At 48.5% G+C, this 24,502-nt stretch overlaps 1 protein-coding gene across 1 annotated transcript in view; it reads right to left on the reverse strand.

Annotated features, from left to right (window-relative positions):
• Positions 1-572: 572 nt before the first annotated feature.
• LOC117744428 (neural cell adhesion molecule 2-like) overlaps positions 573-24,502 on the reverse strand; it is a 165,849-nt gene continuing 141,919 nt past the window's right edge. Inside the window, exons 8-17 of the mRNA XM_034552692.1 lie at positions 22,243-22,388; positions 19,701-19,851; positions 17,215-17,402; positions 16,886-16,982; positions 15,913-16,086; positions 14,409-14,528; positions 13,569-13,690; positions 12,556-12,730; positions 5,885-6,092; positions 573-687 (exon numbers count right to left, since the gene is read on the reverse strand). Coding sequence (XP_034408583.1) covers positions 573-687; positions 5,885-6,092; positions 12,556-12,730; positions 13,569-13,690; positions 14,409-14,528; positions 15,913-16,086; positions 16,886-16,982; positions 17,215-17,402; positions 19,701-19,851; positions 22,243-22,388 — 1,496 coding nt within the window. The remainder of the gene's footprint in view (positions 688-5,884; positions 6,093-12,555; positions 12,731-13,568; positions 13,691-14,408; positions 14,529-15,912; positions 16,087-16,885; positions 16,983-17,214; positions 17,403-19,700; positions 19,852-22,242; positions 22,389-24,502) is intronic.

Consider the following 24,502-nt stretch of genomic DNA (forward strand, 5'->3'; position numbering starts at 1 on the left):
ACGCGCGCGTGTGTGTGTGTGTGTGTGTGTGTGTGTGTGTGTTATGCTGTTACGCTTTCCTGCAACACAAACCATGATCCACAGTAGCCCTTCAGAAAGCATTATTCATCCAACGTCAACTTCCTCTCGATAATTAATCACCAAATCCGGTTTAATACAATTTTTTCTCACCCTTGAGACGCGTTAACCGGCCTTTGTGGGAGGAGTCCGAGTGGGGCGTGGTTATTTAACTGCATGAAAGTCATATGTGTAGGTTGTAAAACAAAAATAATAAAATACAATCATTGATCAACAGGAGCCTTCCACTGACGCCATGTTGGTTAAGAACATGATACATTTATCCCTCAGGGCGTGTAAAAGGTCGACCCTCCCTCTCTATTTTCTCCTTATTATTTGTATGTACACATGCCTGTCACTGGGGCATCGTTATAAACAGATATGGTGTGTTACTCCACTTTTTTCCAGTGCTGTGGTTTCTCTGGGTTTTGGTCTCGTGATCTGAATGTTCTTTTGGTGGCGAGGCCCCCCCCCACCCCCTCCCCCCACACACACACTCTTTTTTTATTATTTTTTTACGCTTTGCTGACGTCGAGCTTTGTGTGGATGCTGTGGTCGCCGTGCACTTTGATTTCAATCGTATCCGGCTTGAGAGACTCTTTTCCATTTTCTTCCTTCAGCGGTAGCTTCCTGCGGTGGAAAAAAACAAGAGGGGGGGGGCAGAGAAAATAATTTGTGATTTGCAGCGCGGACGCATTACAGGAACTTTAAAGCACACTTACAATTAACGTGAACAGGCACAGACTTGTGAGTGTTTTTTTGTATGAAGCAGGCACACACAATAAATGCTAAATTAGGGCTGAATTACTGTCATGAGTGTGTGGGCCGGATGGTTTTCCCCACACGATGTGTACGGCCTGCTTTAGAGCCCACCGGTAATCACCTTTTAGACCTCTCGGTGCTTCAATGAGTGGCCAACATCGGGATTAATGAAGTTCAATTTAATTGAATGGAAAAGACAGCCGGGGTATTAAATATAAAAGCCTAAAACACATAAAAAAAACAACCACATTATTCATATTCATGCTTCACTTTATCCTGGATGGCTGGACACCACTTTGATATATATATATATATATATTTATATATATATTATATATATATCGTGGGGGGAGATCACAGTCTGAAATGCTGACTTTAAGCCTGAGATATCGGGCTTGTTTATATCAATATATCTAAAGGGCATATTTTATAGTAACTTTACCTCACAAAACCCCAAAAAAGTATACGTACATCCCACTTTAAAGAATCCAAAGTCCCGGCTAACGCTAACGTCATTGATTAGCTTATGTTTTGCTAACCTCCATCAACCCTGAACCAACTCTTAAATATTCTCCTGGCTTATGCAAAGGTTTTTTTTTTTTGTAACTGAAAACCTAAACACACGAGAGACCCCAAAGTCCCGGCTCTTATATATAATATACGCGCGTAATACATAATATATGTATTTAAAGTATAAACAAAGTTTACTACTCGGCTATTTAATGGAAAATGTCTCTTGGAGACAAATTAACAAACTTAAACCAGACAAGGATATATATATATATATATATATATATATATATATATATATATATATATATATATATATAAATATGCTATCACGCTGCATTATGGGAGCTTGACCAACGCTCGGGACTAAAAGTCTGGATATCTTTGTATCAGCTGCTTCAATTTAAAAACGTTGTTAAATCCCCAGAGCACACCTTAATGGGACCATGTGGTCTGCAGCGAGGCTTTACCAGAGTGGGCTTCAACAGGTCCTATATATGGGTCTGAAACACCCGATTTGAGGCTTTTAGTGTGATTATTAGCCGAGGAGCTCCACACGCCGGCTTCCCTTTGTCCTGTTGGTCCTGGTGGCTCTCAGAGTGCTGCACTAGACCTGAGTAACATGGCCTCGCAGCTCCCATTTGCCTTTGATTCATTTTGAGTGCCGGAGATGAAATATACATCGGTGTGTTATTTAAGCGCGAGCCATTTTGATTGGCCGGCCGCCTCTTCTCGGGCACTCCTCTCATCTAGCTTCCAGTAATTCAGCCGGACGACATCACAGCTTTATTTTAACGATAATTGTGGCCACAAGATGGAAATCTAATTCCCAATGATATGATGAAGAGAGCTTTTATCTGCATTTCCTCCTATGTCTGTTGATACAGAGAGTGGGTACAATAATACAGGGGCATAATGTGACTTAAACAGTGGCAGTTTCCAGCATTTATTAGAGCTTATGTGCTTTCTTTTAATGACCCACGTTCATATTCTCATTCTACCGCCACTCAAACTGTATTTGGACGTGTAAAAAGGGCCCGTTACTAGTTATTATTTTTAAAAAAGCCATATAAATCCTCCTTCCATGTCATGTTTAAAAGCTCTATCTGCATAGTTATTTATCAGCAAAGATTTGCTGCAGGAGCCCAATAAAAAAATAAAACACTTGTTTGACACGTTATGAATATTACGAACCGTGAAAGGCTGTCGTTTCGTTATGTAAATGAAGCCCAAGCTGGATTTACAGTCTCGAGGCAACATGTCCAACCACAGAAGACACAATGAACATTGAAAGTGCAAAATGTGAAGATAACGAGATGCATCTTTCTGTCGAAGCTCCAGAATCCCGACTGGCTTCACCTCATCACCGCCTTCACCTCGTTCCCCGAGTTCACAGCCTCCTATTTCCAACTCCTGTTAATCATTCGGATTTGTTCGTCACCTTGCACGAAGAAGCATAAAGCATCCGTCCATCGCCGCCGCCTGACTCAGAGGTTCTGCTCCATCGCCTCTCTTGGCCATAAAAAAACCCCAAAATAATTAGCATTTTTCTGGGCTGCAGAAAATACGAGAAGAAATGTCTTTGGAAGTTTTTCGTGTATTAATCCACGAGTGGAATTTACAACTGTAGCGACGAGTGATTCTAGCGACGTAACATTCACCTTAAGGTGCATTTGATTAGTTAGTAATGCACAGAATGTACTCGATGGAGCTTTAATCTTTTAATAAAGTATTTATATCTCCAATTGAGTCTCAATGATTTCACAATATTGGACATTTTTATGACGTAACCAGTGAATAGTCCATTTAAAAAGGTACAAACAGTACTTCTAGACAAGGTTTCCCCCGTCGTGGCCAGAAGGGGGGTTCCCCTTTGGTGAAGTTCCTGCACAGAGGAACACATTTCATGTCCCATTAGCGCCACGCAAACCCAGACTGGACGCCGGTTTCCTCACCGTATGGGACGGCCTCTCTCTGGAGGGCGGATGCCAAATCAAGGAACGTTCAGTGAACACATCGACGCCGGCAGCTGCTAATAATAAACACGTGATGCGTTGACCACGAGCCTCTTTTCAACAACGTGGGAGTCAAGTACGATTGTTATAAAAGGGGATCGGAGAGGATTTGACCCCCGTCCGACATCTGGAAATGTGTTTTCTATGAAATCTCCATGTTGGACTGTCGCCTGTAAAAACTGTTTTACTCAGAAGTTCCATTCAAAATAGTGTTTTGGGACACAAAGCAGACGCCTCGCGCCGGGCCGGGGGGGCCACGAGGGCGCGAATGCAGATGTGCGCCTGCAATCTGGGAGCTTCTAAGTGACACCAGAGTGCAGCAGCGCCGACTCATGTGCGCTCCTTCCAAAAGCCTCTTAGCGTCTCCACACAACACGCAAAATCACACTTAATTAAATGTCCAGAGTTTGAAATGTAAGAGCACAAACTGTCTCGTGTATGAAAAAGAACAAATCAAGTAATCCAGAGTCCCTGTCTTGATAAAGTGTTTGCACAACAACGTGCACACTCACTGCTGTGCTTCTGCCACGTTACGCAACGCAGGGGCCGAGCTCGCGTTAGCCATCACCCCCCGGGATATAAATCATGTAGAGAGATAAATAATATAAATAAAGGATCCAGCCCTGTGTACATAATACAGTTATCATATCGCCACTCTTTTGTGTGCTCTGAAATGTTATTTACTTCCTCGCGTCTGTCGCTGCAGGATACAGTCGACAATCCATCACCGGAGCGCGAAGACGCCCCAAAAGGCTGCTGGAGAGCATCGTTTAATACGGAGTCTTATCAGGTCAACATATGGACTTTGTTTAATTAGAAGCATTCGTCCCCCGAGAGTTGAACATCAGCACAGAACTCTTCTGGAACTCAACACTCTGATGGAAGTGAGGATGGAGCCACTGCAGACGCCCCTCAACCGCCTGTCACCTCACCTCACACACACACACACACACACACACACACACACCTCCTCATCTGTGCCACTTAGCACTGTGTGCGCTCGTGTCGATATCGTTGATATTGCCGCGCAGCGTTTGCTTATTATCACGAAGCCTCTGCAGACTGTTGGCGTCCTGCAGGAGGATCCGAGCTTCATATCACCTCCAGCGACGGCTCATTATGCACACTTCATCTCAGGAATATTAAACTGACTTCATTCTCTCTCCAGCTCAAAGAACAATTACATTTCTTACACAACCAGGGTCTTGTCCATCGTTCCTATAAGTTATGGAACCGATTGCTCTGCAGAACACGCCTCCACATCACGAGGTTATAAAAAAGTATTTGCATGTTCTGTAATGCCTCATTTAAAAACATCCAAACTGTCCCTCTAAGGTGCGTTAAGACACTTTTATATGTATATAGAATTATAACAGAGAACCTGAGTTACAAACAGTTGGAGTATGTAAAAAAAAAGTGCATCATGGGAAATGTAGGCTGCAGTGAGATCTCAGCCTCCGCTGCAGGGAGTAGGTCTTATTTTATTGAAGTGCAATACTACATTTCTTCAACTATTTCATATGTATTTACGTATTTAAGTCTCATTTAATCTTTAACTTTGTCTCAATGCTTTGAGGGATTCCACCTTCGCTCACGTGGCGGTCAGCGCCGCGCTCTGTGAACGCCGCTGGAACACGACGCCGACGCACAGTCATGCAGTCTGGGCAGGCAGGCGGCCCGAGAGCTTAGTGACTCAGCAAAAAAACAACCCCCACCCCCCCCACCTCCTCGGTGCCCTCTCTCTGCATCCCAGTCACTGGGCTGCACGCTGACAATGTTAACACCAGAATGGCGTCGCCCGAGGCCAATGAATCAGACTCTGTGGTGCCTCGTGCACGAAATAACGCCGAGACCAAATACGGAACTATATTGTACTCTGAATTTCACGGGGGGGTGGGGGGGGGTGGGGGGTGGGGGGGGGGGGGGCACGCTGCCTGATGAGAGGAGAAGCTAAAGTATGCGTCTCGGACATGCAGTACTGTGGGTCACGTAGACTACATGCATCATCTATATAGAGATATACAGAGACACAGGAAGCACATAGAGTGGAGACGCATGCACGACATGAATGTACACACAGCGCATGCAGACGAGGCTCTCGAGGTGAACTCACTGCACACACATGGATGTTAGTGAATAAGACGTAATCGAAGACATACTGTGGTTGAAAAGGTGGTTGGGCGGCGGTTGTAGGTGTACCTACAGTAAATGGTACAAATAAGTCCCCTTTTCTCATTCACAGTGCATATGTTGAAGAGGATCCTAGCACATGTTTCACTGCGCTATTCATATCGACTTGAAAGGTGCAAATTAATGTTGCAGACTGGTTGAGAGCACAGAAAATGAAAAACTAATACCAATCCCCGACACCATTTAAAGAGTAATATGCAAAAAGTCTTTGACAAATTGAGAAACCTTTTCTTTTTTCACAAATGGAACTTTCTTTTTTTTTGAGGCTGGTTACATTTGGATCACATATTGATGTCTTTGTCAAGGTGTGCATCCATTCATTCAGGTCTCTCACATGCAGAAACACTCACAGGTAGGCGGCCTTGCCCTCCTCGATGTCTTTGCCCTTGCCGCCGGTCGTGCTCTTCTTGCTGCACAGCGTGCGCGTGATGCACATCAGCAGGCCGCAGTGACGCAGGAAGAAGCAGCTGACGTCCACCAGCACGAGGAGCAGCAGCAGCGCCCCCAGGCCCAGGCCCACCACCGTCCCCAGGCTCATGCCGCTGAACAGGGATTCTGCTAAGGCAGTGAAACACACACGCAGACACACACACACAGAGGGGGAGGACACTGTTAGCAATGTGGGTTCACACGCTAAGCTGCACACAGAGGTCAGAGGTCAGATGGAGCTGCTGGATATTCAACGTGTCAACTAAAAGAGTTTCGCGGCCGTTACTTTCAAGACCACTCGGAGGTCAATGGATTCCTCCGCAGACAGTTGGATGGGTTCCAACACCGAGAGAAGTCCTGATCCACAACCACTGGACTCCCGGCACCCCTCAGTGGACCGTCTTGATTATTAGTGTGAATCCACCAAAACAAAAAAAGGAATTTCAGACTTACAGGCTTTTTTTTTCCCTTTCTCATTAGCATCCAATGGAATAAAAGTTCCCAAGAATGAAATAAACGATTTAAAAGGAGATCTACAGCGGAAACAGGCTTCACTTTATTTTATTTATATGAGCAGAAGCTCTGCAGCTCTGTATTTACGCCCGAGCCCTGCATCTCCTCTCCATCATGAGCGAACTGTCCCGCTGCACTCAAGCTCTCAGCTAAAAGTTACAAATGCACTAAAAGAAAAGACACACACACACACACACACACACACACACACACTGAGCTCTCAGCTCGGTCGGGAACAAGCAGCAGGGCCCGCATTCAATTCAAAGTAATGGGAAAATGAAGGCAGTGCAGCAAAGAGAGGCTCCCAGTGGGCACCGCTGAATGGACCTGTGCCCTGAAGTGATCCCGGGTTGAGCAAACTGAGCAGCCACCGGAGCATCGGGCCGACAGCTGGAGGTCAGACCTTGCCGGGAGTAATCAGCGGCGCCGGAGTGAACTTCCCTACTTAAGAAGGCTCGTGCGCTCGTTCCGTAGCCGGCGAGTTCAAAGGAGGAGCAGACGTTGATATGAAAGTGCAGCCGGAGACGTCTTGCACTTAAAAAAAGACCCCCGATGTGGAGCGAGGCCGAGAGCTGAAGACATTCAACACGCAACTTACCCTAAAGGTTCTAAAGCGGCGACTCGAAGCGGCGAGTCGTAGCGGGGAGTTGAAGCGGCGAGTCGAAGCGGCGACTCGAAGCGGCGACTCGAAGCGGCGAGTCGAAGCGGCGAGTCGAAGCGGCGACTCGAAGCGGCGAGTCGAAGCGGCGACTCGAAGCGGCGAGTCGAAGCGGCGACTCGAAGCGGCGAGTCGAAGCGGCGAGTCGAAGCGGCGAGTCGAAGCGGCGAGTCGAAGCGGCGACTCGAAGCGGCGAGTCGAAGCGGCGACTCGAAGCGGCGAGTCGAAGCGGCGAGTAATATATAATATTACTATAATATAATACTAATACTACATATAATAATATTATTGTATTATATAAATACTAAAAACATTCATAATGGATAATAAAGTTATTGACGTGGACATAAAACGCATTTACTCCTAAATTGAAAACTGGAAGGAAAGTCCGACGTATTAAAGAAATTGTATTAAAGTGTCTGAAATAGTGAAATCCATAAACATCCGATGAGCAGCAGCTTGACAATCTGACGTTGCATTGATATCAAATAAAAATATAAATGTGCTGTAGAAGAATCCAAAGTTGGGGTGCACGGTGTCTTTGGTGGATATAGAGCTTCTAAAAGGGGGAAAGGAATTTAACGTATTTAAGAGTAAACGTAAAGTAAATATTGTTTGAAGCCTGAGATTATTGTGGAGAAAAAGCCCCAAAAAGATTCCTCCCCGAAGCTGCTCAGATCTCGGCACGCGTCAAACTGTGTTTTTAGGGGAACAGCCAAGGTGCCTTCAGACAACTGGCCAGGGAAAATAAAACCCACAAGAGAGAAAGTGATGTAAAACAAAAAGGTCAAACACAAACAACGTAGTCGTGATCATTTCCTGTATTTACTCGATTTAAAGGGCCAGCGCAGAGAGAAGGAATGAGGTCATTCTGAAGGATCACCTGTGGAGGGCTTCCTCAGGTCAGTCATGAACTGAATAGTAAAGTAAATACCAGCGCCCCGATTTCCTTTTTCTTCATAAAACTAAATATGTATTTTCTTTTTAAGTAGGTAAAAGAAACGGGCATAATTCCACGTTCTGAATCAGCTAACAAGCTCCACAGTCTCTGATTCAACATTGTCTAGTTTGGCAGTGATTAAAATCACATTCTTTCACCCCAGCTGTCCAGTTTGCATTCAATATGCTCAGTTGCAATTATTTCTGCATGGCAGCCTTAGTTACTCCCCCCCCCCCTCCCCAAGTTTATTGTATCATTATTAGCCCAATTGGAAATATTTAATTGGCAGGTAGCTCCCCTCGCCCGAGGCCGCTACCTGCTGTTGTTTTTAAAGGTGGATGACTGTGAACACTCTGAAGCCGCCAAGGCATCGATTAAAGATTAATCCAAAGAGCATTCGGGGCTCCATATTGGACTCGATTCATCTGGTGTGGGGGGGGCCAACGAGGTGCTTCAGTGTGATGAAGTAGCTTAATATCGTTGGAGGGAGGCAGTGTTTACCTCCGTCATGCATCACCTTGGAAGACAAGCAGAAGGGATGCAGCCTCTTGGAAATAACCAATTCCTTCTGGGGAGGGACTCGACTTTTCACAAACTCTCCATTAACCCTTTGGCCGACTCCTCCTGATTACTCCTTGACGAACGGGCCCGTTAGCGTTGGATCCGACTCGTCCTCCTTTGACGATACAAACTCATTAGGCCCGAGCGCTATTGACCGGCGCTCCGTCGGATCCGAGAGGAGGCGCCTCGATTGATGGCGACCCCGCGGGCCGCTCATTGATTGGGAAGGCGGCGGGCGCTAATCTGTCGGGGGGGACAAACATAATCATTTGCGGACGCGAGCGAGCGAGGATTCTTCCCGAGTGCTTCGGAGTGTTGAAGGGAAACTTTTTTTTGAGGAGGCCCTCGGAGAGTCAAACGTAATCATTAAATCCGGTTTGAAGGAGAGTCCGCCCCCCCCTGAAGGAAACGCCTCCATGTGACTCGAGTGCACTCGAGAGCCGGCGGAGAGGAGAAAAAAAGACTCAACGAACATGAACACGCTTAACAACCGACCCCCCCCCGAAAGACCTCAAAGAGATGCTCTTCTGTATTTACTTTTGTGTCATTTACAATTCAGCTGGTTGCGATACTTGACCGTTAGAAGTCAATAAAAATGCTTTTTTAAATTATTTTTACAACGTATTATGAATATTTATTAACTATACTGGTCTGTAAGTCAATATCAACACATCAGAAGTATGTTTTTAATGCTTTGTAGTAATTTGATGGCAGGTATTTGTACATTAATGCTGCTCATAATGTCCACGAGTCACGAGACTGAAGAAGAAAGTGAACCGCCCCCCCCCCCCCCGTCTTGCTTATGATCAAATATTTACCTAGCCGAGGATGATCTGCTCCCTCGGAAACGAGATCCTTTGTTCGATGAATAAATGAGTGAGCGCAAACGTGTAAACATCCCCGCTGCTCTCGTCGCCGCGGTTACGGGACGCATGTTTCTCCCCCCCCCTGGTGGCCGACGGCGGCGGCATCTTCAGTCCGCGTTCTCGGCTTCAATCTATTTTTGTTTCTGGTGTTCGGTGTCATAATAATAAAATCCTCAGGTGAGCGTTGGATGGAGACAATAGAGGCGATTGTCGCCGCTTTGAAAATAATAATGCCGTTCATTCTACAAAATAATAAATAAAAGAGTGAAATGATTAATGTAATGGACGGCAATGAAAGGACACAATTCCCATTTGATTTGCTGGCGACGCTTCCAGGAAACATTCACATTAATTCTTCATGTGCTTTTGATGGAAATTATTGCGACACTCCTCCGACAAACTATGACGTTTAAATCAAGAGGAAACATCCAGCCGCCACAGCACAGACCGGTCAGACCGGTCCACTACGGGTCAGACCGGTCCACTACGGTCAGACCGGTCCACTACGGGTCAGACCGGTCCACTTCGGGTCAGACCGGTCCACTACGGGTCAGACAGGTCCACTTGGGGTCAGACCGGTCCACTACGGGTCAGACCGGTCCACTACGGGTCAGACAGGTCCACTACGGTCAGACCGGTCCACTACGGGTCAGACCGGTCCACTTCGGGTCAGACCGGTCCACTACGGGTCAGACAGGTCCACAGACCGGTCCACTTCGGTCAGACCGGTCCACTTGGGGTCAGACCGGTCCACTACGGGTCAGACCGGTCCACTACGGTCAGACCGGTCCACTACGGGTCAGACCGGTCCACTACGGTCAGACCGGTCCACTACGGTCAGACCGGTCCACTACGGGTCAGACAGGTCCACTACGGTCAGACCGGTCCACTACGGTCAGACCGGTCCACTACGGGTCAGACAGGTCCACTACGGTCAGACAGGTCCACTTCGGTCAGACCGGTCCACTACGGTCAGACCGGTCCACTACGGTCAGACAGGTCCACTTCGGTCAGACCGGTCCACTACGGGTCAGACAGGTCCACTTCGGTCAGACCGGTCCACTACGGTCAGACAGGTCCACTTCGGTCAGACCGGTCCACTACGGGTCAGACAGGTCCACTACGGTCAGACCGGTCCACTACGGTCAGACCGGTCCACTACGGGTCAGACAGGTCCACAGACCGGTCCACTTCAGTCAGACCGGTCCACTACGGGTCAGACAGGTCCACAGACCGGTCCACTTCGGTCAGACCGGTCCACTTCGGGTAAGACCGGTCCACTTGGGGTCAGACCGGTCCACTACGGGTCAGACAGGTCCACTTCGGGTCAGACAGGTCCACTACGGGTCAGACCGGTCCACTACGGGTCAGACCGGTCCACTACGGGTCAGACCGGTCCACTACGGGTCAGACTGGTCCACTACGGTCAGACCGGTCCACTTCGGTCCATACGAAAAGCACTAAGAGTGTTAACGTGTCCAGAAACCAGAGCTGGAAACAGACAATTCAGTAAAAAAAGCAAAGCCGTCTGTTCTATTAAATCTGCATGAAAAATTTAAGAAATTATATCATAATAATCCACCTACAGCGATCAATTTGACCCAGATGGACGTGATTATGATTAGAGGGTTCCGCTGCTGGAGAGTTTAATCGGCATCACGCTGTCAGATAAATAAAATGCAACGGACAAACGCAGTGTTACGTCCACGTAGAGCACGAGTACCTCGTTACCGAAACGGAGCTCACTTCATCTCCCACAACGGGAATTAAAGAGGCGGGCGGTTGCCATGGATACGCTCATCTACCTGATTTTTCCTCTCGCTGCAGGAAGAGCTTATGCTACTTTTATCCACTTCATTATCAGATTAGGATTTAAGATACAAAACATGGAACTGATTATTACAGTTTGAACTACACCGTGAATCCACCGGTTGTCACTCCCAGTTCAGCCATCACTGGGGCTTAGTGGACCCCCCCAGTTCAGCCATCACTGGGGCTTAGTGGACCCCCCCAGTTCAGCCATCACTGGGGCTTAGTGGACCCCCCCCCCCCAGTGTCTCAGGAGACAAGAGGCTTGGAGCTCTTTATGCCACTGGGAATTCATTAAGGTATTCCTCAATATTCCTTTAAGCCCCGGAGCGTCCTAATAATTTAACAATCCAGGTTCGTGCTGCGGCCGTCAGCTCTGACAGTCGGCGGTCGCCGACGTTGCTTAATGGCAACGCTGGCCGACCGTAACGTTGTCACGGCGACGATGTCGGAAAGGAGATCTCGGGGGGTCGACGCGTGCAGAACAATCCGGGGTTGGAGACACACGGGGTTGTAATTGGGAAAGAGGGAGGAGGACAGAGCGGTGATTTAGGAGGTGAAGAGGAACACTTTGATTTGAAAAAGGAACCAAGGGCGTGTTTTCTTAAAGGATTCTCTGTGAGCAGAAGGGGGGGGGGGCATCCAACCTGTTGCACACTTACATAATACCCTGCAGGATGCATAATACAGAGAGAGAGAGAGAAATATCGGTTGGTTAGAGATAGAAGTTTGGTGTCGAGAAAAGAAAAGTGACCTGGGGGGGGGGGGGAGGTGCGAATCACTTTTTTTAACCATGCGTGTTCTGGCTAACAGCGTGTTGCACGCTGCACATTTCAAAGCCTCAGCTTCCTGCACACCGCCGCGCATGTTAACCCCCAAAATGGCCCGGAGAAGACAACGAGAACACCTCCTGCACCACGACGCCGTTTATTCTAAAAGAGGTCGTCCGAAGTTTGTGTTCTGGCTGATTCGACCGTCTGCTTGTTGGTCTTTTTGAGTTAAAAGGAGCCGGACGAGAGGGGATATTTTAATGAAGAGAGATGCAGCCCGAGGGTGTCTGTTTGGGTTCTCTCTGGAGGGGGACCCCCCCCCCCCCTTATAACGAACCCCGAGTGCCCGTTTACACCGACAGCGCCTGCAATGACGTTTAGCAGCCAGTCGCTGTCGCTCTTTAACCAACGAGGAAAAGTGGATGCAATAACTAAATAAAAAAGGTCAAATTCCAGCTCCAAAGTTGTCCGTTACCTGTGATGTCGGGTTTCTGCGGCATGAAGAACTGATAGAAGGTGGGCTCCGACAGGCCCTTCACGTTGCGCGCTGTGATTTCCACCTCGTATCTCGTGTTCCACTGCAGCGGCTGCAGCATCGCAAAGTCATTGGCTCCCGGCACCAGCTTGGTCATCCACTGCTCCTCCTTATCCTGAGGATGGGAAAGGGGGGGGGGGGGGGGGGGGCATGTAAAAGAAATGCTTCACACGCTTGAATGAACTACAACTTTAAAGTTGAGAAATGGAGTTGCGGTTGTAAAGAAAAAATAGCTTAAAAAGGTAATCCTCTGTTTTCATCAAGTCTTTTCTCTTTCTCCCCTTCCTTCCTTCCTTCCTTCCTTCCTTCCTTCCTTCCTTCCTTCCTTCCTTCCTTCCTTCCTTCCTTCCTTCCTCGTGTTTCCACGCGACATTGATTGCAAACGGAGGATTGGATGAATTCAGAGATCTGCTGTGTGCTCACCATTCTCGCCTCCTTGGCATCACTTCCTCCCGATGTTCGAGGACAGAGGATGTCTGGATTGCCAGGTGAATATGATGTATGTGTGTGTGTGTGTGTGTGTGTGTGCGATCACTCGGGCGTGAAGCTCTGGACTCGCCGTCCCTTTTCCCCGTCCGACCCGCGGAGCGTCTCTTTGTGCTTCCCGACAGTCGCTCGCCTTATCTTTGTATGTTTAAGCTGCTTTTTTTTTTGGTGCAATTTTTACACACAAAACACTGAAGCGGATGAGTGAACTCTGACAGCTCGCTCTTTTTTAAAACGGTGGATTAAAAACAAAGTGACACGGGGACAGAAAAACGGGCGAACGTTATTCATTCCCACCGTCACATTCTCCATCAAGAAAAGAGGCACATTTAAAACTTAAAGAGAAACCTTCGGATGGTCCTCGTTTTATTAATGCATTCATTGTATTCAGGCTGGAATGGAACATGAACCCTAACTGGGAGTTCTGCAGCTGGATTGTGGAAACCGGCCGTGATGGACATCCTCACCGGCTTGTACTTGACGATGTACTCCACGATGGGCATCCCTCCGTCGTCCTGCTTCACCAGGCCCAGCCTGTAGGCCTTGCCCATCCCTCGCTGCCCGTGGACCGCCGGAGGACTCGGCTCTCCTGCAGGAGACACGAGGAGGAGATGCGAAACACAGTATGTGTGTGTGTGTGTGTGTGTGTGTGTGTGTGTGTGTGTGCGTTGCCAAGGAGCGGGCGGCGATGTGAGATATAGAAGGTTTAAAGCTGAATTAAATTAAATTAATATGACGAGGCAACTCCCACTGCCTGGCTGTAACTAATGTTGACTGGAGGTTCTTATTATTAACAGTATTTTGCTAATTGGGTCTTCTTTATAACATTCATTCTCAGTAGCTGCTGTTTAATATTTACGGTGGAAATACTTTTTCTCTGGATTCGCCGAGATTTACTGCAGAATGCCAGAATAAATAAAACGCTCATCATAAAAAAAAATCCCCCTGCAGTATATAATTTAAATAAAACGCAGCACTTTTACATCGAGGCACAGATTTTGACGGGATCTTTTCCAACCGCCAATAATGTGGATTCATGTCACTGAAATATGAAATATGAGGCGCGTGTTACTCATTTCAATTATTACTTTGAATACATTCTGCAATTCTTTTCACGTGCTGCATTTCATTTTGTGAAACCAGGACACCAATCTCTCTCTCTCGTGTGAATCCACATACATTTTCATAAAACATAGGAACGCCAATGCCGATCATGCTGGGATGTGCCGGTGATGAACAATAAAGCATAAAGCCATCGATGATGACAAGTGATTATGACCGGAGTCGTGAGGGAGCTGCGAGCTTACGGATGGGTATGGTCTGGAAGCTCTCCGTGTGGCTGAACTCTCCCTGACCCTTCCCGTTGACAGCTGCCACTCGAACCTCGTACGTCGTGTTGGGCTCCAGCCCCGTCAGCACCACGGTCGCTGGAGAGAGAGAGAGAGAGAGAGAGAGAGAGTTCACGTCACCTGGACATGTGGCCACCTTCAATCAGGTAGCTGGCAGAGTGCATCTCCCAGTTCAATGTGGAACAAGTCAACTGGTCCCAGCTTGTTGTCGTCGGTGGCCGCGGCGCTGTCCAAGGTGCTGAAATCGAGCGAATGAGCTCCGGAGACAGGCGGCGTCAACAAAGCCACGTCTCGTATTTAATATGTGGCTGTTTTTTAAAAAATTTTATTGGCCTACATTTGCACAAACTCATCGTTCTGGGCCACGTCCTCACTTTAAAACTATAAGAAGTGAGAAAGTAAGACAAGCGTATTCCATTCTGACCTATATTGATTATTGAAGAAAACGGGGAGATGCTCATCGATCGCACCGCGTTCAGATTATTAACATCCAGAGTGTCTTTACGTAACTTCCCCGCAGCAGAGGCAGTGTAATGAGCGCCAGTAAAAGTTGTTGTTTTTAACACATTAAACACTCCAATGGTAATAGGTGCTTTCTGCAGTTCTTTAGTCCTGGAAACTGGAAAACAAATTCTGTAATGTGTTACTTACCGAGCTATAAACGCATTCAAATGAAACAAGTCCAAGCGTCTCATTAAGTCGTGCAATGATCTTCTGAAGCGGCTTCTATGACTACATTGAAGCCACTTACTGCATTGCAATTAGTCACTATTTTAATATTCCATTAAAAAAAAAACGGGAGACAGATTTAAATAAACAGGCGGTAGATTATTAACTTTATTTGATCTTCTTCTTCTTAACTGTTAGACGTGCTACCTGTGGTTTAGTGGTCGCCTCGCTGCATCTACATATTGTAATTCACTCTGAAATGAGGGATATTGGTGATAAGCCCTCCCTGCTCCGTGCTGCTTATCACACGACCGTTAGTCCTCCACCTTCCATTTGATATCCATCCCTCCATCCCTCCATCCCTCCATCCCTCCATCCCTCCATCCCTCGCCACGCTGAGGAACCAATTTAAAGTCGTAAAGCACACGAAGAGGAGGCGCCACGCCGGGGTTCTGGCCCTCTCCCCCACGAGGCGTTCAAGGTCCGCCGAGAACCAACGACTTCTCAGGGTCGCGGGACGCCGTCCTTGTGTGTGCGCTTGGTGTTCGACCTGATGCTAATCTGCCACGTGGAGGCCGGGAATTGTTTTGAGATGTGAATGGGTGCATTCCATCAAGTTTTTAAATGATTTCTTAATTACGATTTCTTCAAAATAAATTGTAAATGTACATGCAGATTGATTAGTAAAGTCTGTCAAGAATAATTAATAAACTTTGACAAGAATGCGTCAATAAACTGCTAAATAGCATTAATGAGGCCTTCATGTTCTACATTGAGTACGACCCCCACTCACTCTGGATGCTGTGGGACTTGACGTCCCTCCAGTCCTGCGAGGCCACCTCCTTGTACTGGACCAGGTAGTAGCTGATGGGCACGCCGCCGTGTGAGTCGGGCTTCATGAAGGTGACGGTCGCCAGGCGCTGGGAAACGGCCGACAGACGCACCGAGTACGGGTTCGATGGGACGTCTGAAAAGGAACAAACAAACAATGCCGTGTCTCTCACATCGGTTCAGAGCTGTGACGCCGCTCCGAGAGATTTCTTTTATTTCGTCGATGACCATAAATGCATTTTCTAACTGAAGATGAAAGCACTTCCAATGCTGCACCGTGTGTGCCTTCTACCCATTACATCACTGTCATGCCCCAAATCAAACTAAATATAGACATCATGGCTATCACACGTGGAAACCATGAAAGCAATTCAACACACTTTAGGTCAGTGTGAGTGGGAAGTGGAGGGCTTATTATCATTATAGCCACACACCTACACACCGCTTCTTCACTCCAGGTTTAAGTGTAAAGAAGTGATGAGTCCTCGCAGTTTTTATTAAAGATTACCCACTCAAACTTTGACAACTACGTGAGCGTGTGTGTGTTTCACCTGCGTGTGTCAGAAAAACTTCCCAAACACATCGTTTTCCTGCCAGACTCCACGTCAGGTCAGCCCCTTTCTCTCCTCAGCTCGAGCAATTCAATCTGCACTAAAGATAATTGGACTGCACTGCTGTGTATTAGCCTGCGCTACCGTAAATTAGGAGGTACTTCAGTAAATAGAGAGCGCTATGGTAAATCAGCTGGCACTATTTGAGATTAGGCTGAATAGAGGTGAAGAGTAGTCGTGGAATTTAACAAAGCTATTACCATTAGCAGAGAGAGGAGGTCTTATGAGAGCCGTGACTCAACAAGGTGTGGGATCCCTGACCGCACACACACATTCACAACGAGGTCAAGGGGCCACCCCATAGTGGCCATGCTGCACACTCACCTGCCTGGGCCAGAATGAACTCCTGGTATCGAACGCCGATGTTGTTCCTGGCGGTGCAGTTGTAGCGGCCGAAGTCCCTGTCGGACAACGGAGTCACCTGGAAGCAGAAACAGTCTACGATGTTGTGATGCTCACAGGAAGAGAGAAACGTCACATCTAGAAGCTGCAGCTGTCGATATGTTGACGCTAGCGATGGGTCACGTTGACTCGGCGTGCATCGTAAAGAGCGGCGGACGCCGTATGCATCTCTGGATGCAGAAGATGCTACGCCAACATCTGCTTCCCGTGCATAGCAACCCCAAAAAAGAGAGTCCCGGACTTGAACCCACCTCCAGCACGGACTTGCTGTCGGCGCTGTACACCCGCGTGTTGGCGGACCCCTCGGCGGAGATGGTGAAGCGCTCCCTCCTCCACAGCATGGTGGCGGGGGGGTTGGACGTCACATCGCAGCTGATGTTCACCGGGTTCCCCTCCCACGAGTAAAAGATGGTGTGGTTGGTCAGGAACTTCGGGATATCTGTCCCAAAAACAAGCACACATAATATCTCTCATTTATGTATTAAATCAGCTTTTTGTTGTTGTTGTGGCGCTAAACCGAGACATAAACTGCTAAAAGATTAATTTGCTGCAGTGCCAGGAGTTTGTGGCAGTCCAATTAAAAACTCAAATCAAAAGGTGAAGCTGTGCTGCGTGATCAAAGGCATCAAATGACTTGCTGAGACTTAACCCGCAAATTCCTCAAAGGGAGAAGAAGAAGAAGAAAAAAGAAAAAGCATTTCATGCACGCTTCCCAAACTCCATCTGCAACGTTTGGACTTGAGGCCGCCGCCCGCTGGAGGGGGAGGGGGGGGGGGGGGGGGGGGGGGGGGGGCGGTAATGGCGGACCGCGGCGGCGCAGTCGGCCTCGCCTCAGGCGGAGAGGCGTTCTGGTTGTTGCAGGATTCCATTAAAGAGACGGATGCCTGGTTCTCCGTCACAGCCGAGGACGCGCTCGCCGCCCGCAGCCTGCAGCGACTTAGTAAATGAGTTCATTAGTCGGGTGGCGACGGCTGGCTCAGCATCACTGTGTCGGGGGGGGGGGGGGGGGGGGGGGGGGGGGGAAGGGGGGGGGGGAGTCTGAGCATGCAGTTTTCTTTTTGTTTCCTCCCACGACGATTTCATTCAGACGTCTCTTCAACTACGTGAACCTTGAAGTCACCTCAGAGGAGGAGAACATTGTCTTCAACATGACAACGGAGGTGCAGAACGTCTTCACCTCACTGAGTCCCTCTCTCTCTCCATCTCTCTCTCCCTCTCTCTCTCCATCTCTCTCTCTCTCTCTCCATCTCTCTCTCTCCCTCCATCTCTCTCTCTCTCTCTCTCCATCTCTCTCTCTCTCTCTCTCCATCTCTCTCTCTCTCTCCATCTCTCTCTCTCTCTCTCTCCATCTCTCTCTCTCTCTCTCTCCATCTCTCTCTCTCCCTCCATCTCTCTCTCTCTCTCTCTCTCTCTCCCTCCATCTCTCTCTCCATCTCTCTCTCTCCCTCCATCTCTCTCTCCATCTCTCTCTCTCCCTCCATCTCTCTCTCTCTCCATCTATCTCTCTCTCCATCTCTCTCTCTCTCTCTCCATCTCTCTCTCCCTCCATCTCTCTCTCTCTCTCTCTCTCCATCTCTCTCTCTCTCCCTCTCTCTCTCTCTCTCTCTCCATCTCTCTCTCTCCCTCCATCTATCTCTCTCTCCATCTCTCTCTCTCTCTCCATCTCTCTCTCTCCCTCCATCTCTCTCTCTCTCTCTCTCCATCTCTCTCTCTCTCTCTCTCCATCTCTCTCTCTCCCTCCATCTCTCTCTCTCTCTCTCTCCATCTATCTCTCTCTCCATCTCTCTCTCTCTCTCTCCATCTCTCTCTCCCTCCATCTCTCTCTCTCTCTCTCTCTCTCTCAGCTTCAAGGTGGAAAGAACGCTCCCGACCAAAACAAACCAAGAAGCACTTCCCATCTCTTCCCATCAGGCGACGCAGCCGTTCTCATAATGAAGCTCATAATTCCGAGGCCGAAACGGAGATCTTTAACTTCAGAGCTTCAGACCTCATTAGGCGGGGGGTGGGGTGGGGGGGGGGGGGGGGGGGGGGGGGGCCCCCCAACAACCAGCGCTGAGGGATGGATGCGCTCATGGGGAATTAGGGGAGCTGTCAGCAGGGGGGGGGGGGGGGGGGGGGACGCATGGTATCCTCTCGCTAATTAACCCCTTCTGAAGGCTGCGTGTGTGGTGAGGGGGTGGGGGTGGGGTGGGGGGGGTGAGGGGGTGGGGGGGGGGGGGGGGGGGGGGGGCGCGTTGTTTATGATGATGTAACGATCTTCAGAAAGAAAGAAGAAGCATTATTAGAACTAAGAGCGGCTGAACTGTTGAACCCCGATGAGGCTGCAGGGCGGCACGTGTCTCCTTCCAGGCCGATGTGTGGAGGCGTTGTCGGGGTTACGGCAGGAACAGCCTTATTCATTTTGCCCGAAGACGGCGGCACGACATCTAATTGCTTGAACATTTCACCTCGCAAAAAAATTAATAAGCCGTCTACTCACTGAACATTATAAATGGTATTTCTTGTGCTGTAAACCAATGTTCTGATTGTATTTGTTTCATATTAAGTAATCTAAATAGATGTTCTTTTATTCTGTTAATTACATGTGTACGATACGGACATTGCAGGTAAAAATGAAGAAGGCCTGGGATAAAGGGGGTAATTATTCCTGGAAAAATCTTTAATATCTGTTTTTGACCTAATTAGTTGATGGCACCTGTGGGCGCGTGTGCAGGGCGTCTTAACCCTCTGTACTCACACTCGATGTCCAGGAACATGCTCTTCTGGTGACCTCCGATCCGGCTCAGGGCCTCGCAGTCAAACCGGCCCAGGTCCGTGAGCCTCACGCCGCTGATGGTCAACACCGACTTGCCGTGGCGGCCGCGGACTTCGAAGCGCCCGTCCTGACTCTGGGGACGCGAACACACACACACACACACACACACACACACACACACACACACACACATGAAGAGGGGGCAACACAAACGTCACACATCGACCCCGTCGCCGAACCATTTGCAGAAAGTTCCCCCGTCCCAACTTTTGAACGACTGAGTGTCAGCCCCTTGATCCATCCTGATACCCCCCCACCCCCCCTTGTCACACAGAGTCGGGGGGTTAATGCAATAAACTGTCGATTTATTACAAGGTCATTACATCTGTATGAAGACAGATGGTATCAATTTGAAGCAACGGGTCAATTACAGCAGACGAGGCTATCACTCCAGTAATCGACATTCACTCTAATGAGAAAAAAAAGAAAACAGCCCGGGAGCATCCGCCTCCAGACGGTTACCTAACAGATAACCTTCCTCACCCCCCCGAGAAACTACTTTCCAGAGGTCCTGCCCACGCTGCATTTAGGCGTGATTGGATTCGACTGCTTCTGAACACAACGGGTGACGAGGACCAGCTTGGATCATCTGGTCCTGATGCTGAGGAGCGGGCACGTCTCCAGAGGCCTTGTGGCTACACAACAATAAACATACAACAGGTGTGTGTGTACTGTCATAATCAGGGCTGGTGACTACAAACATTACCGCTGCCTTCTAATTAGTCTAATTAACTCAAGTTGGATAAACGGCTTTAAAAATAGAGTAAAAATAGAACGGAAGTCATTCAGCTCAAGGCCTGAGAGGTGATGCAGGATCGCAATCAAATTAGTATCGCGAGGAATTAGAACTAAAAGAAAAGAAAACAAGTTAGAAGGCTTCCAGTTAGCAAAGGGATATCCCAACATGCTCTGGGGGGGGATCGTACTGTATATACAGGATATGCAACGAAATGCTGCAGGAAATCTGTAATATCTGCGTGCCGAGTGTGTGTCGAGTGTGTGCCGAGTGTGTGCCGACTGTCTGCCGAGTGCGTGCCGACTGCGTGCCGAGTGCGTGCCGAGTGCGTGCCGACTGCGTGCCGAGTGCGTGCCGACTGCGTGCCGAGTGCGTGCCGAGTGCGTGCAGAGTGCGTGCCGACTGCGTGCCGAGTGCGTGCCGAGTGCGTGCCGACTGCGTGCCGAGTGCGTGCAGAGTGCGTGCCGACTGCGTGCCGACTGTGTGCCGACTGCGTGCCGAGTGCGTGCCGACTGTGTGCCGACTGCGTGCCGACTGCGTGCCGACTGTGTGCCGACTGCGTGCCGAGTGCGTGCCGACTGTGTGCCGACTGCGTGCCGACTGCGTGCCGACTGCGTGCCGACTGCGTGCCGACTGCGTGCCGACTGCGTGCCGACTGCGTGCCGAGTGTGTGCCGAGTATGTGCCGACTGCGTGCCGACTGCGTGTGCCGGATCGGAGAGAGCAAATTGAGAGAAGGAACATCATCCCGCCTCAGACCTCGACGACTGCGGCCATCCATCAACGCCGCGTGCGGCGCCGTGTTTGTCTTTGCGTCTGTTTGGGGTGTTTTTTTGGGTTCGCAGCGATGCATTTCCATAATTGCATTTGCTGTGTGGGACGAGAAGCACTTACTCTCATTTTCATGCCGTGATTTATCAACCCGAGCGACTCGAGCCAACGCACACATTCATTTATCTCCACGGTGACCTTTTTTTTTCCTTCTTCTTCTGCCTGAGCAAAAAGAACGCGCTGCCATCTTTTGCCCCCCCCCCCTCTTCATCAGCCTGTGCCGGGGGTGAAGATGGTTTAATTACCTTCCCGAGGTAATGTGGCCGCGGCCCGTTCAAGTCCTGATTTGTGAGGCGTTGTCATGGACACAACGGGCCGTCTTTACGACGTAAACCAAAAGAGTAAATTGAAAGTATTATTGAAAGTATTAATGTTTTGCCCCGAGAGAACTTCAAGGTTCTTGTCGCTTCTTTTGTGCCGAGAGCTAATCAAAATAAATGTGCCCGCTGATTTCCCTTGAGATAATAATCTCCGTGAAGTCGAGAGATTTTAAACACGGCCTGTAAAAAAAAAGAAAAGAAACGTGGACCAAGGTGACTGTTTTATTTGAGGCTTTGATATTAAAAGAGTCTTTGAAGGATTGAATGAGACGGAGAAGCATTTAGCTCCTCGTACACAACTTTACATGATGAAATCAATTACAATCAATCGATTATCAGCACTTAGAAGAGTACTTCATGTTAATGTGGGACATTTATTTTTTCGCTCAAACGCTCCAATTTTACTGGTCGCCATGAGAACGGTCGTTAAATGATGTGCCTGGACTTCAGGGCGCCTTTTGTTTCAGCCAAACCTTTTTAAAACCTCGTTAGCGGAAGTCGAAAACGGGGGTCGCATGTGTGTGTGTGTGTGTGTGTGTGACGGCCCACATCCACACAGAGCCAGGTGGACCCTCTACCTTGTCTCCGTCCACGAAGCTCTGGCCGTCGCCGGCTCTCCTCCAGGAGATGTCGGGCAGCGGCTCGCCCTCGGCCACGCAGGAGATCATGGCGGCGCTGCCCTCGACGGCGGTCACGTTCTTCAGCTGGGTGATGTGGGGCTGGACTGGAAGTTGGAGAAAAGAGAAATAAAGTGAGATAAAGTGAAGAAGAAGGGGTTGAAAGGCTTCTTATCTGACTCATGAGGGAGGGGAGGCGAAGGCTGTGCCGGGGGGATCATCCACGCGCTGCCGTCGCACGCCGCTCGCTCGCCGCTCGCTCGCTCATGGCGTGGAGCGGGGAAGCTCGCCCTCCGGCCTGCCCTGTGCACATTTCTGAGGCCCTGGATGACGACACCCCCCCCCCCAAAAAAAATTTGGAGAAATCGTCCTCTCCTTAGATATCGATTTTTTTGTAAACGGATGCCTCTCCGGCACACCGCGGCGTGAATGCTGACGCGGAGCGAGAGCGGCGCCCCGCGATGAGTGCCCCCCCCCCGCCCGCCCCCCGCCCCCCTTTCCTCCCTGATAAACGCCAGCCCTCCAGAAAACCCCCGAGCATGGCAAGGCCACAGAGCGTGTCACATGAATCATGGATTGCTTCTCTCCACCCCCCCTACACACACACACACACACACACACACACACACACACACACTGCAGATCCTTAACAAGGTGCTTTCAGTGTAGCATGGCATAAAAATCCGAAAAAGGAATAAATAGTGAGTACTGTACTGGAGGCTTTTAACACCGGCTCTGCAGAGTGTTCCACGGCTTCCACCTGGAGGTGGAGGGAGCCGACTCTCTCGGGGTTTTGGGGGGGGGGGGCTTATCGAAACATAGTGACACACACACACACACACACACACACAGAAGAGCGACACGGTCAATACCCAGCGAGAGAGGCGTGATGGCTAAAACCGTGAAAATATAGATTTTGTATAGCTTCTTTTTTTTTTTTTAAAGCTTTCTAATGAGACCGAATTTCTCGTCAAGATGATTTCTGCAGAAGAGAAGACGCGAGTGCTTTTTTTGGGTGTTAAATAAACACGCCTGGTTCCCTCAATGATCGACCCACACACGCACGGATGGAAAAACTCCCCATGGTCAGCGAGAACCGGTCTGAACCGGTTCTCCATCACCGCCTTATCTGCAGCCCCCTGTTTTGCCCCGGATGCCCTTCATCATGCAAATGTTAAATGGGGGAAAACGTCTCATTTATCAAGCGCGGTGTGCAAGAACCACTCTGCAGGGAACATTATTAATAACGCATTATCTAAAACATTTCCACCCCAAAATGGGGTACTGAAATACAGAAAAGATATTTAAAAAACTGAATTAATTTGACCTCTCAGGTTCGGGTATTTCTATTTATTTTATTAGAGTTTATTCATTTCAGCTTGACGCGTACATTTAAATGAGGTTTCCTAATAACCCAGTCTTATTAGAAACAAGACGTTTTCATTCCAGCATTTGTTAACAACTATACTTACACTTTATTATACTAATTAAACACTTTTTGCACTCCGAGGCTCAGTCAGGTTTCAGCGTTGAGCAGAAAGGAGCTAATGACACGAGAAATGTATAAATATGTATATATAAACATCTCCGGATGCATTCCTCCTCGTATGGACGCTGACTAATAACAAGCAAGCTGAACAATGTCTTTGGATACGAAGACTTAAATTCATCTTTGTTTGCTGTTTTCTTTTTGAGAAGATAGAAAAAACAAAAACAAAAAAAGGCCAATGGAAATGTGTCTGACATTAAATATGACACACACACACACACACACACGCCTGTGCTGTCAGGGGTAATAAAACTAACTTACAACTGCGTTCCACCGTCCAAAGCTTCTTCATTTAAATGTGCATTTTAAGGACGTTGATGACAGGAGCACAAATCTACATTCACACCAGCGGAATATATATCGGAGGGATCTGTATTTTAGGAGAGGCGTAAATTAAATATGAAGCAATAGATGAAATCTTTCCTCAGATATTTCATATTGATGCGGTTGTTATTGTTGTGGGCTGAGGGGCCATTTGGACATCTGTGGGTTTTTTGAAAAACGTTTCTTTATTTAGTATGTTTTTATGATCTCGAATGTGTGGAGGTCCTCACAACGAAGCTTTATGGATCAGCATAAAACACTGAAAGGCGACGGTCAGTAATGTTTTTACACTTACATCGAGATAAATCTATCCACGCAGACAGTTTGGGTTTTATCTCAAGAAATCAT

This window comes from Cyclopterus lumpus, chromosome 2 (genome assembly GCF_009769545.1).
Source record: "Cyclopterus lumpus isolate fCycLum1 chromosome 2, fCycLum1.pri, whole genome shotgun sequence".
NCBI classification, from domain to species: domain Eukaryota; kingdom Metazoa; phylum Chordata; class Actinopteri; order Perciformes; family Cyclopteridae; genus Cyclopterus; species Cyclopterus lumpus.